General features: G+C 42.3%; 1 protein-coding gene across 6 annotated transcripts in view; it reads right to left on the reverse strand.

Annotated features, from left to right (window-relative positions):
• STIM1 (stromal interaction molecule 1) overlaps nt 1-15474 on the reverse strand; it is a 251042-nt gene that overhangs the window by 37781 nt on the left and 197787 nt on the right. For all 6 annotated transcript variants that reach the window (XM_012456837.2, XM_012456838.3, XM_012456836.3 and 3 more), the window contains 2 exons: nt 5176-5287; nt 1734-1849 (listed from right to left, as the gene is read on the reverse strand). In XM_012456837.2, coding sequence (XP_012312260.1) covers nt 1734-1849; nt 5176-5287 — 228 coding nt within the window. The remainder of the gene's footprint in view (nt 1-1733; nt 1850-5175; nt 5288-15474) is intronic.

Consider the following 15474-nt stretch of genomic DNA (forward strand, 5'->3'; position numbering starts at 1 on the left):
ATCCGATTTTGATACAGAACACATACAGCTTGATAATATATATTGCAAGTCTAAGGAAGATTTTCAGGCTGCTGAAAGCCTTCCCTTGCCAGGTGGTGACAGAAGAAAACCTTTGCAAAAGTAGCCTAGTTTTTATAGTTGGGTGTAAGTGTTCTTGTTGGTATATACAAAGAGATGTTTAAGCTGTTAACAGGGAGAGTTTAATAGGCCACTTCTCATCTTTCAAGACTCAGCTCAAGAATTACTTTCTCCATAAAGTTTCCTGGACTCCAATAGGAAACTCCTCCCTAGTTTGCACCCCCAGTTGAACTTTGGAAAGACTTATATAATAGCTATAACACTTACTATATTTGTTAACACTTTACTGTATTTGTAGACATGGCTATCTCCATTTAGATGGAAGTACTTGAGAGCAGGGACCTTGCTATTTATACTAGTATACAAAATGTACTCAATAAATGTTAGCGAATGACTGAAGGGCCATTGCTCAATACAGAGACTAGGACTTACACAAAGAGTAGAACCATTCACTGTGTCATTATTCAAAACCTACCAATGAAGATGAGCAAAATGTGTCCTAGTACCCTCCACTCCCCCAAAAAAAGGTGGCAAAGAAAGTGGAAACAGTAGTCTTTTCCCAGGTTGCTCTGTTTCATACTTTCAAAAAGTATAGATCCACTTGTATTGAGACATCAGCTTGCACATTTGCCAAGCCATATTCATAGACAGGGAAATGTTATATTGCCTCTGACCTTGCCTGCCAGCTGCTTCTCTGGACTTGTTCCTGGTTCAATAGCATTCTACAGACGGCATCCTAAATTGATTCCAGCCATTCCCAAAGAGCAGAAAGTGGGCCCTAAGAGCCTGTTTGGTCAAGAATAATTTTCCAAGAAATCTCACTACTTTTTGTTCCCCCTTGGTTCACTTAGAATTAGAAAAAGGATGGCAGGGCTGGCCATTCCCACCACATAGATCTGTAGAGACTGAACAACCTAATTCTTTTAACTACCCCTGGCTGAACAGACCACCCTTTCTTAGGCCTGAGTGTGTCTACTGCTTCAGTGAAAACCGACTTAGTCCTCCTTGGTCATTCAATGATACAAAGATGTTCACTAATCAGTTCATGTACTCTACATGTCTACAATAACCCACTGTCATTATATATATAAACCTGCTGATGTGCAATTGAAATGAAATATGGAAGTAGGTAACAGCTAAAAAGCTTTCAGCCCATAGTGGGTTACTTCTATTGCTGAGCATACGTTTCATATTTTAGCTTTTGTAGTCTTGCTCAGGTTGTTTACTCTGCCTAGAATGTCCTGTTTTGCCACTTCCATACAATAGAGCTCTATCCACCCTTAAAGGCAGAGGTCACATGTCATCTTGTCTATAGGATACCTTTACTAACCTTCCTCTGGGTCTCAGAAGCACTGTGTACCTCTGTAGAACACTCATGTTATCCCTGCAGGGCAGAACATGATTCATTCCAGGTCTTCCTACAGGGTCCAACACAACACTGACACAATGCAGATGATTTCCTTAAAGTATTTAATGAATGCATGTTGCTATGTGTCTGAAATAAAATGCAAGATTCTTTCATACTTTAATACCGGTGGAAATGGTGGAGGTGCTGCCTTGCAGATGTGCCTAGGAGACCCAGAGCCTTAGCCTATCTACTACAACAGCTTTCGTTTCCATGGCACAGCAGTAGCCCTTCTCTACACAGGACTCACAGAGAGGAGGCCCAAAAAGTACTGTATCCAGGGCCTTCAGCTGCAGCTTCTGTCGATGGCTCCGGTCTGTCATCTTCAGCACAGTTCCTGTCATGGTGGTATTGGTGACAGCTAGCCTGTTGAGGCAAAGAGTAGCTGGTCATTTTACTGCCAGTAAAGCCAACAAGGATCCTGGTAGGATTACCCACCTCTTCCAGGAACACTTTTAGCTCTTAGTAATTGCTCCCCTCTGCACTCTAGAACACAGAGTCTATACCAGTTGGGTCTCAACAGGGAATACAGAGGGACATATAATATTTGCCAAGAATTTGTTCAGCCCTTTCTCCATATCCGCCAACTTAAGCACCCTATCCTCTAGGGATTACCTGTCTGTGGCCATTCCCACACCCAACTAAATTTTCTGTTGTGCTTCTCCTTCCAGGGTATATACTCTACATATTGTCCCCACTTCCCACCACTTATAAATGCATTTCCTGTGCAGCCCAGGTCAAACTGTCAGGCCATATGACCCAGTGACTCTGGGACTTATGAATTATCCTACTTAAACCCACTGTCATTATATATAAACCTGCTGATGTGCTACTGAAATGAAATATAGAAAAGGAAAAGAAAATTCAATTAACCACTGATGACAAAAATGGAATTAGTCCTGTTAGCTTGTATTTGAGTCACTGCAATACAAGTTACCTCCAATAAAATTACTGTAATTTTTTATGACCTCCACCCATACTATCAGTGATAACTTTAATGAGAGAGAGCCTGTAAACAAGAAAATGACCTAGGAAAAATGAAACTTTGTTCTCTTCTGCTGGAACACAGTGGATATTGGAGGAGAGGGGTAAAAGACAGGAAAGGTTGAAATCCACTGGTCTAGGTCCCACAAATAAGCACTTAATTCCATACTACTCTATAAGGTTGGTGCTCTTTTCTGATGCATAGCTTTATTTCCCCAGCTAGAAAAGAAGTTTCTGACATCACAGTGTGATTTACACTCCTGTCTGAGCGTGTAGGAATAGTTACTTCCTTCTCTGGCCTTGGAAAGCAATCAAGCCCACTGATAAGAGAGGCAGTGAGGCACTGTGATGGGGAGTGGGAGTGGTCAGAGCTGGCTTCTCATCTCAGCTCTACTAGTGACTCACTTGCCCTATCAAAAGTTGTTTTGTTCCTTCCCCAGGACCTCAGATTCCTTCTGTGTAAACTGATGTAAAATTAGATGCTTCCTACAAGCCTGGGAGTTCTTGGGGTTCCTCTTTAAAGTACTTCTGCCAGATGTGCTGCAGTTTGTCTGACTAATGAGAATAAACATTGTCACCTTTTCTATAGTCTATTTCTCAAAGAAACCTATGAACTGGAATGCTATCTGCTTCTAAGCAATGAAAGAAATGAAAAAAGAGGTAACATTGACTAAGCAAGTAATGTGTGTCTGGTACAGTTCTGATACTTTACATACAATATTTCATTCAGTCCTCACAACAACCTTAAAAACTCAGTTCCATTATTAATGCCACTTTCTAGATAAGAAAACGGAGACTTAGAGTTGAGTAACTTGCCCAAAGTCACACACAAGTAAGTGGCAAAGCCAGAGAATGAACTCTGCTAGATTATTCTCATCATACCATGTGAGCCAGTGATGGGCCTAGAACCACCTTCACTCCACCCCAAGCACTGAAGGCCCCATGCTTCCTGCTGTCACTAAGGTGCCACAGCTTGGCATCCCCTACACCTGTGCCCAGCCTGGCTGGATCTGGTCTTGGCTCTAATTCTAGCCACAAAAATGCTAAGTGAACCCATGACCTAAGAACTGACTTCTTATCCTATGCTTTGCAGTTTTAATCCAAGCCATAGATATCCCCCATGAAGAAAATGGTCCAGGGATCCACAAGGCAATATTGCTATTTCTGTGGGTAGCAAGAAAGAACCCTAAATCTTGGATCTTAGTCATCAATCATCTACCTTTCTATTAAACATGGAGCTCCTCAAATCAGGGGTCAGATTGAATGCATCTCTTTGTCCTCAGGGCCCAGCAGAAAGCACGGCACATGGTATAGGTGCTTAGTGAAGTTTTATAAAATAGAACTAAACTGAATATTGAAAGGAATCTATCTTTAACCACATAGCACAAGAGGAAGATGCAGTGAAAAAAAAAACAGGGCATTTAGAACATGACAGACCTGGGTTCAAATCCCAACTCTGCCACTTACCAGCTTGGATAAATTATAAAATATTTGAGATTCAGTTTGCTCACCCAAAAGATGGGATACTCTTCCTCCCAGAGTTGTGAGAATCAACTGAAATAATAGGTAGGAAAGCACTCTATAAAGGGAGGTACAAACATTAAGATTATTACTCTCTCCAGAGTAGGGAGAAGCTGTGAAGAAGAGGCTGCAGGCAGCAGAGGAGGGAACAGCCAGCTCAGCTAGGCCTGGACAGCAGTGCTCAGTAGCTCTGTGGCTGGAGACTGCAATGTGTGGGCATTCCAACAGCTTCACCTCCCCGTTTCCCCTTTGCCGAAGCTCAAAACCAGATGCACCTACATAATAAGATGACGGATTATATATAGTCAGCACTTACCAGACAGTAAGCCCTTTGAGGGCAAGGGCAGGTTGTTGTCATCTTTATCCCCAGCACCCAGCACAAGTGCTTGGCACAGAGCAGGTACCCAGTAAATATTTGTTGGATGAATAAGTAAATGGATTAATGACTGAATGACATATGGCACTAGTTTGACATAACAAGAAGTCCAAGCAGCACTCCATCCCCTCCCCACTCCCAGCACAAGCCCTAGCATATTGAGCATGTAAAGGAGGCAAAGAGTTATGATACAACAGCTGTTGGAGTCATCCCAGAGAAGAGGCTGGGGCCAATGACGATTAACCTCTCCTCTGTACCATTTTTATTATAACTAAGCTGTATATGGATAACCCAGGGGAGACTAAAAGAGCCCCGAGGCTCCTGGGTGATAAAAGAGGCAGCTCCTCGTGACAGAAAAAAAAAAGAGAGAAACACCACAGGCTTTGATGTATACCCAGATTCAAATCTCAGTTTTGCCCCTAACTAGTCATGTTTGTGACCTTGGGAAAGTTACTTAACCAGTTTCATCATCTATATACAATAATACCCATCTTACATGACTGATGTAAGAATTAAATGAGATACTGTATATAGTGTTGAGTAGAATGCCTGGCATGTACTAAGCAATCAGTAAATGGCACCTATTAGTACTATTCCCAGGATTGACAGAAATATTAAAGAAGAGAGTGGATGCAAAGTGCCCATTATATTTTATAGCAAGTGCACAACAGATGTGAGAAAAGGCAAGATCTATAGACGCTGCCCTGAAAAGGACAGAACCTCACCTAACCGGCCAGAGCAATCTGAAGGCAGGCCCACTCCAGCCCATTCCCTGTACCCTCAAATGAAGAAAATCCAGTCCCCTCCTGACCTTGGCATGGCATGGCCACTGAGCTGCAGCTTCCGGAAGGTCTCCTCATACTGAGGCAGCTCCACATATGTGATCAGCCACTGTACCACCTCATCCACGGTCCAATTGTATACTGTGAAAAAAGACAAGCAAAGCTATGACTCCAGAATGCCAAGCACTGCTTGCATTTATCATCATGGTCATATTGACCTTAATATTTACCATATTTGTATGTTTAATATCTCTCTGCCCGATAAAATCCTAAGTATGAAAGGAGTATACACGGTGAGTCTATTTATATGAAATCCTGGAAAAGACAAATTTATAGTGATAGAAAGTAGATCAATGGTCAGCTGGAGCCAGGAAGGGAGGTGGGGACTGACTGGGAAAAATCACAAATGCAACATTATAAGGTGATGGATATATTCTATATCTTGAATGTGGTGGTGGTTACACAAATGATAACATCTGTCAAAATACATCCAACTGTACATTTAAAATAGGTGTATCATCTTTTATGTAAATTATACCTCAATAAATCTGATTTTGGAATATTTTTAAACTGTTGTGAACCGGGTTGAGAATCAACTATCCATCCATCCATCTATCCAACTATTCAACTGAGCATTCATAAGGGGCCTACTTAGTGCCAAGCCTGGAGGAAGTTAGTTCCCAATCCAATGGACGAGATCAAAAGCTAAACAGCATGAGTAAAGCACAGATCCTGATAAAGAAACATACACAGAGCACAGAGGAGAAAGGAAATAACTGCCTAGGGGTTCAAGGACAGCCTCAGAGAAGATGATGTATTGCAACATAAAGGATTAGTAGAAACTTTTCTGAAATACTTCATGGGTGTGGGGGGAGGAAGGTTCTTGATACAGAATGAAGACAGGTGCAAAAGAAAAGATGTGAAATTTGATGTGTCTGAAACAGCAGTCCCTAACCATTTTGGCACGAGGGACCAGTTTCATGGAAGATAATTTTTCCATGGACCTGGGGCAGGGAGATGGTTTTATGAGGAAACTGTTCCAGCTCAGATCATCAGGCATTAGTTAAATTCTCATAAGGAGCACGTAACCTAGATTCCTCACATGTGCAGTTCATAATAGGTTTGCACTCCTATGAGAATCTAATCCCGATGCTGATCTGACAAGAGGTGGAGTTCAGGCAGCAATGCTCCTTCATCCACCACTTATCTCCTGTTGTACAGACCAGTACCTACTGGGCCATAGACTAATACTGGTCCATGGCCCAGAGTTGGGGACCCCTGGTCTAGAATATAGAATATATGGAAGGTAGTGGCAGAAGAAAGTTGAAGCCATGTCACAAAGAGTCTTGACTACCATGCTAAGATAGCTCCTAGTATTGTCCTGGGATGAGCCTAACTCAGGTTGCTCTTGCCAGTTAGGTGAGGCCCAGCCCGTTTCAGGACAGAATCTATAGACCTCTCCTCCTCTCACATCTATTGTGTGCTTAGTATAGCGCACACTGGGAAGCACTTTATAGCCATTCTCTTATTTAATGTTATTATTCAAAGCTGCACTGTCCAAGCAGTGCAGCAGCCACAAGTGGCTATTTAAATTTATTAAAATTAAATATTAAAAATTCAGTTCTTCAATGGCACTAGCCAAACTTCAAGTGCCCAATAGCTAGATATGGCTAGCGGGTACCATATTGGACAGCATAAATTATAGAACATTCCCATTATTGTAGAAAGTTCTATTAGACAGCCCTGATCAAGATAAATTAATATAGGCCAGACACGGTAGCTCATGCCTATAATCCCAGCACTTTGAGAGGCCAGGGCAGGAGGATTGCTTGAACTCCAGAGTTCAAGACCAGCCTGGGCAATATAGTTTGACCCTGTCTCTACTAAAAAATTTTTTTTAAATGCCGGGCGCGGTGGCTAACGCCTGTAATCCCAGCACTTTGGGAGGCCGAGGCGGGTGGATCATGAGGTCAAGAGATCGAGACCATCCTGGTCAACATGGTGAAACCCCGTCTCTACTAAAAGTACAAAAAATTAGCTGGGCATGGTGGCGCATGCCTGTAATCCCAGCTACTCAGGAGGCTGAGGCAGGAGAATTGCCTGAACCCAGGAGGCGGAGGTGGCGGTGAGCCAAGATCGTGCCATTGCACTCCAGCCTGGGTAACAAGAGCGAAACTCCGTCTCCAAAAAAAATGAAATAAAATAAAATAATAAAATAAAATAAAATAAATAAAATTAGCCAGGTGTGGTGATGTGAGCCTGTGGTCCCAGCTACTCAGGAGGCTGAGGTGGGAGGATCATTTGAGCCCAGGAGGTCAAGGTTGCAATAAGTCACAATTGTGCCATTGCACTCCAGCTTGGGCAACAGAGTGAGACCCTGTCTCAAAAAAAACAATCCAGCCGACGTAATTTAAGCCCTGAGTCAGATCATGCCTGTAGAAAGCCCTATTCATAGATATTTCAGTTTTATGCAAGAAACACATTTCCCTTTTTGCTTATATCAGATTGAAATGATTTTCTGTCATAAAAGGAATGAACTCTAACTGAAGCAACAACTGAGTGGTCATTCGCAATATGGCAAATTGCATCATCACCATACATGGAGCACTAGAGCTAGTGATTCCTCAATAATATAATGTGATATTTCTTTTTTTTTTTTTTTTTTTTGAGACTCCAGTCTTGTTACCCAGACTGGAGTGCAATGGCACAATCTTGGCTCACCGCAACCTCCGCCTCCTGGGTTCAGGCAATTCTCCTGCCTCAGCCTCTTGAGTAGCTGGGATTACAGGCACGCACCACCATGCCCAGCTAATTTTTTGTATTTTTTTTTAGTAGAGACGGGGTTTCACCATGTTGACCAGGATGGTCTCGATCTATTGACCTCATGATCCACCCGCCTCGGCCTCCTAAAGTGCTGGGATTACAGGCGTGAGCCACCACGCCCGGCTATAATGTGATTTTTTAAATGGATAGTCATAAAAAGTAGCCTTTTAAAATAATTTTGATATCTGTATTGTGTTTCAACATACAGAAAACAAAGTTATCCTTATACTTTGTTAAAAGTCAATTATGAAGGAGTAGAAGTAGATTTAATACACAATACACAAGGAATACGTTCCAGGCCAGTGAAGGTCAAATGAGATCATGAATCAAAGTTTCATAGTAGCTTAAATAAAGAAAAATGGTGGGAGGAATGAGTCATCACCTGGTACCCAGCAATACAGACATGCTGAACTTAAGAGAGCCTGAAAGCAACTGATTTTCAGCAAAAAAGCATCATTTTATTGGATCTGAAGTTTATTTTTACTTGAAGCATAAATCTGTTTTTGTTTGCATTGGTATACAAATTTTATACAGTGACTTAAACCTTGTTTTATGTTTGCACATACTTAAATAACATTATAATAAAAATAGTTTAAGCAGCACTTCAGGTCCAAGATGAATTATTTACCTTAAAAGGAACTTGTACATTCCTCAAATTTGAAAACCACTGCTGTAAGCAGCAAGAAGCCAAAAAAGTTTTGAAGTTGAATGATATGGTGAGATTCATCACTGTCTTCTCGTAAGATCCATATCTTTTTTCTTTTAAGAGACAGGTCTTGCTCTATCACCGAGGCTTGAGTGCAGTGGTATGGTCACAGCTTGCTGCAGCCTTGAACTCCTGGACTCGAGAGCTGCCTGCCTTAGCCTCCTGAGTAGCTAAGACTACAGGCAAGTACCACTATCATGTCAGGCTAACTCTTTTTTGTTTTTGTTTTTGTCTTTGTCTTTGTTTTGTTTTTTTGAAACAGGGTCTTGCTTTATCACCTAGGCTGGAGTGTAGTGGTGCAATCTCAGCTCACTGCAGCCTCCACCTCCTGGGTTTATGTGATTCTCCTGCTTCAGTCTCTGTAGTAGCTAGGATTACAGGTGCACACCACCACACCCAGCTAATTTCTCTATTTTCAGTACAGACAGGGCTTCACCATGTTGGCTAGCTGGTCTCAGACTTCTGGCCTCAAATGATCCTCCCACCTCAGCCTCCCAAAGTGTTGGGATTATAGACGTGAGCCACCACACCCGGTCAAATTATTTTACTTTTTGTAGAGATGTTGCCCATCTCCCTACGTTGCCCAGGCTGGTCTAGAACTCCTGGCCTCTGGCAATTCTCCCACCTCAGCCTCCCAAAGTGATAAGATTATAGGCATGAGTCACCAGGCCTGGCCTAATTTACCTTTAATAGGCAGAAAACATTGAAGGCATGGAATATGCCTATTCGTTTTTGCTCATCCACTGTTTCTAAACTAAGAGCTTCATATACAATGGCATCAATAAGAACTACTCTAAATGAGAGGTTCCAGAAATGATTTGATGTGGGCCTCAAAACAACAACAAAAACTCCTTAGAAAAATATACAGTTCATATGGATGAGTAACTTCTGAAATGCTTGTCAAAAAAACAAGCATTTGGCCAGACATGGTGGTTCATGCCTGTCCCAGCACTTTGGGAGGCTGAGACAGGAGGATCACTGGAGGCCAGGAGTTTGAGACAAGCCTGAGGAACACAGCAAAAGCCCATTTGTACAAAAGAAAAATTTTTTAAATTAGCCAGGCGTGGTGGCACATGCTTATAGTCCCAGCTACTTGGGAGGCTGAAGTGGAAGGATAACTTGAGCTCAGGAGTTCAAGGTTGCAGTGAGCCATGACTGCACCACTGCACTCCAGCACGGGCAGCAGAATAAGACCCTGTCTCAAAAACAAACAAAACAAAATAAAACAAACAAAAACAGCTATTCCTCTCAGCCCAGCATGTGATGCAAGGCAGATAATCAGGAAGACAACCTAACTAAAATAAAGTCGAAGGCAAAAATACTCAATCTCTTAAAGTCCTCAAGAAGATGCTGGACCTCAGAACAAAAGCTCGGAAACTGAGTGCCTTTGGAGGTAGATTAGACTATTTGCAGAGGCGTGGGAGGTGGCAGAGGAAATAAATGAGGCAGACACAGTGTGTCCAGCTATGCATCCTAGAAGACAAGACACTACAAGCTTAAGTGACGGGTGCTTAGTCAGTGCTTGGTTAAATTTCTAATTCCCAGACTAGAATATATTGGAAGAAAAAGATAAATTAATTTCCAAGAGATACCATTGAGAAAAGAAGGATGACATAGCTGGGGTTAAATTAGTGTTGAGGGGGTGGCACATGCCTGTGATCCCAGCTACTCAGGAGGCTGAGGCACGAGAATTGCTTGAACCCAGGAGGTGGAGGTTGCAGTGAGCTGAGATTGTGCCACTGAACTCCAGCCTGGATGACAGACTGAGACTTTCTCAAAAAAAAAAAAAAAAAAAAAAAAGCCAGGTATGGTGGCTCACACCTGTAATCCCAGCATTTTGGGAGGCCAGGTGGATGGATCATCTGAGGTCAGGAGTTCGAGACCACCCTGGCCAACATGGTGAAATCCCATCTCTACTAAAAATACAAAAATGAGCTGGGCATGGTAGCATATGCCTCTAATTCCAGCTAATTGGGAGGTTGAGATGGGAGTATTGCTTGAACCTGGAAGGCAGAGGTTGCAGTGAGCTGAGATCACACCACTGCACTCCAGCCTGGGCAACAGAGCAAAACTCTGTCTCAAAAAAAAAAAAAAAAAAAGGAAGTGTTGAGAGATGGGCTTGGTGGCTCATGCCTGTAATCCCAGCACATTGGGAGGCTGAGGCAGGTGAATCGCTTGTGCCCAGGGATTCAAGACCAACCTGGGAAACATGACAAAACCCCATCTCTACAAAAAAAATACCAAAAAAATTAGCTGGGAGTGGTGGTACATGCCTATAGTCCCAGCTACTCAGGAGGCTGAGGTGAGAGGATCGCTTAAGTCTGGGAGGCAGAGGTTGCAGTGAGCTGAAATGCAACAGTGCACTCCAGCCTGGGTGACAGAGTAAGACCCTGATTCGAAAAAAAAAAAAAGTGCGAGAGAAGTAAAGTAAAATGGACTAGAATATATTATTCCTGAAAATAAATATATATCCTAATGCATTACAGATGTTATCGTTTACTATGGTCTGGAGTGTCAGGTAATGAAGGCATAAGTGAGTGACACACAGATATGAGGCAGATAGACAAGTGCTAGCCTGTAAAGTACAAAGAACAACACACTCCTGCCACTGCTGCCAAGGGAACTAGGCCTCATCCAGCACAAAGGGGCCTTTCTATTTGGCATGTAGAGTGGAAAGAAGGCCACTTTTTTATTGCTAGAAAGGCCTAAGGCCAGCAGTACATCAAGGGCCTTTTGTCTACTGGGAGGATGCCTTGATACAAGCCTGGGCATAGAATCTTGGCGTACAGAAACTCCTCTATCAGCACCCTACACCACAGTGGTGACAGGCAGAAGTCACTCTAGACTAGGGTTTCTGAGTCTCTGCACCAATGACATTTTAGATAAGATAATTCTTCCTTGTGGGGGCTGTCCTGTGCATCACAGGATGCTTAACAACATCGCTGGCATCTACCTACTGGATGCCAGTAGCATGCTGCCAATCATAACAATTAAAAAATGTCTCCAGATTTTGTTCAATGTCCCATGGAAGGGTAAAACTGCCCCCAGCTGAGAACCACTGCTCTAAACACTGAATTAAGTGAGGCACAGGGTCTCTAAGAGGGCCAATACACTCCATTAAAGATGGACTCTAGAGTAATCAGTCCCTATATAACTAAGTTGTAGGGGAAAAGGATAATAGCTTCAGCATGTCAGAACAAGTCTCAAGACAGTTTTGGTTTGTTTTTTGTTTTTATATGTATATATAATTCTGTTACCTAGGCAGATGCCCTATCTAGGTAGGGTTTGGCACCACGGTGTCCGCCTGGAGTCACTTCAGTCTGAACAAAATGAGCCAGGATGGGCTGTATCCTCTATAACATCTGTATCTCAGATAGCAACCCTGAGTTCCAACATGAAGATCTCACTCAAGATCAGTCCAGCTGATACATCCAGGTTCCCTGGACCCAAGGTTCAAGTACCTAAAAGTTAAAAAACTTGTTCTGTTTTCTCATTCCAAAAGAGAAAATGGGAAGAATCCCTGGGCCAGAGTGAGGAAGAAGGCAACAGTAAGTACAGAGAGCTGTGGCTATCAGTGACAGGCTGCAGAATTTGGCAAGGAGAGCTTAGTACAGATGCAGACTCCAAATGACTCACATGTTCAAATCCCAGGAGGACATGTAACCAAGAGTCAACGTCCAAACGTCATAAGTCTCCCATCCCCTGAGCCTGTCCATGTGGTCCCTAGCCATATCAATGACTACATCTCTGGGCAAAATCACAAACAATGCTACACAGAATCAGAGAAGGCTAACCCCTGAGTTATGCACAACAAACCATCCTTCATAAGAGAGATGCACAGGGTGACTTAACTGTATATCTCCAATCTTTTTAATGACATAATCTACCTGTAAAAAAGCCTTGTACAGGGGCTGGGTGTGGTGGTTCATGCCTGTAATTCCAGCACTTTGGGAGGCTGAGGTGAGCAGATCATGAGGTCAGGAGAACAGGACCAGCCTGACCAACATGGTGAAACCCTGTCACTACTGAAAAAACAAAAATAAGCCAGGCGTGGTGGTGCCTGCCTGTAATCCCAGCTGCTCAGGAGGCTGAGGCAAGAGAATTGCTTGAACCTGGGTGGCGAAGGTTGCAATGAGCCGAGATTACGCCACTGCACTCTAGCCTGGGTGACAAACCAAGACTCTGTCTTAAAAAAAAAAAAAAAAAAAATGCCTTGTTGCCAATATATGTGTATGTGTTTATAAATTAGATTCATTTACTAACATTAGGTAGATTGTAAAACATACATAAAAATTAAATAATGAGATAAAAATAAGTACAATATAAATACTACCTCTAGCATCTTCTTCGAATGAACAAATAATGGCAACCTGTGGGTCCTGGATCACTTGTTGTCCATCCTATCAGTATTTATATTATGTTTTCTTACCAAAAGTATCACTTACCCCCACAGACTTCTTATGGAGGTAAAGCGGGGAGGTATAAAACAAATTAAAAAGTACTTATCATCTGACACATATCCACAAAGAATCCCAGAAACTGACATACAGTTAGCATCTTGGTAGTAAAGATATATCCTGGCCTCCATACTAAGTTTTATAGATAGGAACAAACCTTTTACGTTTCAGAATAATTTTCATGTAAAAATCAATAAAATCTCCTGTTTTCTTCAGAGGTAGCTACAAAAACTAAAGTTATTAAAGACTGCCAAACCCCTGGCATTTTAGAACACTGATTTTTTTTATTTTAGGATGTATTATAAAAAACACTGAATTTGAGGCCAGGCGCGGTGGCTAACGCCTGTAATCCCAGCACTTCGGGAGGCCGAGGCGGGTGGATCACGAGGTCAAGAGATTGAGACCATCCTGGTCAATAAGGTGAAACCCCGTCTCTACTAAAAATACAAAAATTAGCTGGGCATGGTGGTGCGTGCCTGTAGTCCCAGCTACTCGGGAGGCTGAGGCAGGAGAATTGCTTGAACCCAGGAGGCGGAGGTTGCGGTGAGCCGAGATCGTGCCATTGCACTCCAGCCTGGGTAACAAGAGCGAAACTCCGTCTCAAAAAAAAAAAAAACACTGAATTTGAAGGAAGACCTTGCCTATTCTATCTGCCATGGACCAGCTTTGGTAAATCACTTAACCATTATGAACCTCAATTTTCCTTTCTGTAAAATATTCATTTTGCATTCAACAAGCATTTATTTCGTTCTATTCTGAAACCAGGCACTGGGAATAGAGTGGTGATTAAGAGAGAGATCTCTACTCCCATGTAGCTTACAATTTAGCAATATCTGTCTTCCAGAGTTGTTGAATTAAATGAGCTAATGTGTTTGAAGATGCCTAGGATTTAATATAAACTCAGTAGTAATTTTTTCTTCATATGTACCTTCATTCAAAAAGGAGTGGATATTAAGGACTTGTCACAATCTGGATGAACAGAGATGCAGATCTGCCAAAGGAAAGAATCATGAACAAAGACACAGACCTATAAGATGTGGAGCATACTCAGAGAACATTGACTCTAGTTTGTCTGGAGTCCAAGAGTTATGTATAGGGTCAAGGAGAATGAGGTATTGCTGATGCCAAATGACAAAGACCCTTGAAAACAAGTGGTCTCAAACTCTAAAATAATATATTCATCGGGGGGAAAAACATTTATTGAGCAGCTACTATTTGCCAGGCACCACTAAGAGGTAAAGATACAACAATACACAAAACAAGAGTCACAGATGTCATGGTGCTTATATTCTGGTGAAGAGAGACAACATAAAACACTAAAAATGAATAATTATAAGTCAGATGGTGATAAGTATAATGAAGAAAAATTAAGCTATAAGGGAATAAAAGAATAAGAAATAGTGCTATATTGTATTATGTCAGATCAGGGAAGCCCTCTCTGATGAAGTGATATTTGAGCAGAAAATGAAATAAAGGTGTGAGCCATGTGGACATTTGAGGGAAGGGCATACCAGGCAGAAGGAACAATATCACTCCCTAGCACTTGAGCTATAGCAATTCATCCAGGGATGTGCCAGGGCAAACACTTGGCCTTGGCCAATCTTTTCTCTTGCCAGGGAAGGAATAAGTAATAAGAAATGGATTCCTGAATCAGTATCTCTTTCCCAAAATGGATCTGTGGTGCCTCCAGATGAAGCCCTCATCTACTTTTGTGGTTTCAAATCCATATCTCAAGAGAATGAGATCTGGCAGGAAGGTTGTCGGTACTTTCTTTGGCCCTCCTTCACACACAGCTGTTAGTCAGTTAGTTGGTCTCTTAGTCAGCCTTTAGTCAGCTAGTCACATATAGCACAGTGGTTAAGAATGTGAGCTTTGGCCAAGTGTGGTGGCTCACACCTATAATCCTAATACTTTGGGAAGCCAAGGCAGGAGGATCGCTTGAGGCCAGGAGTTCAAGACCAGCCTGGGCAACAAAGTGAGACCTTATCTCTACAAAAAATAAAAAAAAATTAGTTGCATGTGATGACACACACCTGTAGTACCAGATACTTGGGAGGCTGAAATGGAAGGATCACCTGGAGGTCGAGGCTAGAGTGAGCCAAGATTGCGCCACTGCACTCCAGCCTGAGTGACAGAGAAGACCCCATCTCAAAAAAAAAGATGTGAACTTTGAAACCAGGTGTCTTGCTTTGAATATGCAATCTGCTACTAACTAGACATAAGACCATGGGCAAGTTACTCAATCTTTTGTGCCTCATTTTTGTAACCTGTAAAATGATGAAAATCAGAGTTTTCACATCATAAAAATGTAGTAAAGGGAAGCTCCTAGCATACTGTAAGTG

The sequence above is a fragment of the Aotus nancymaae genome, unplaced genomic scaffold, assembly GCF_030222135.1.
Source record: "Aotus nancymaae isolate 86718 unplaced genomic scaffold, 86718_ANA_hifiasm-v0.15.2.pri h1tg000059l, whole genome shotgun sequence".
NCBI classification, from domain to species: Eukaryota; Metazoa; Chordata; class Mammalia; order Primates; family Aotidae; genus Aotus; species Aotus nancymaae.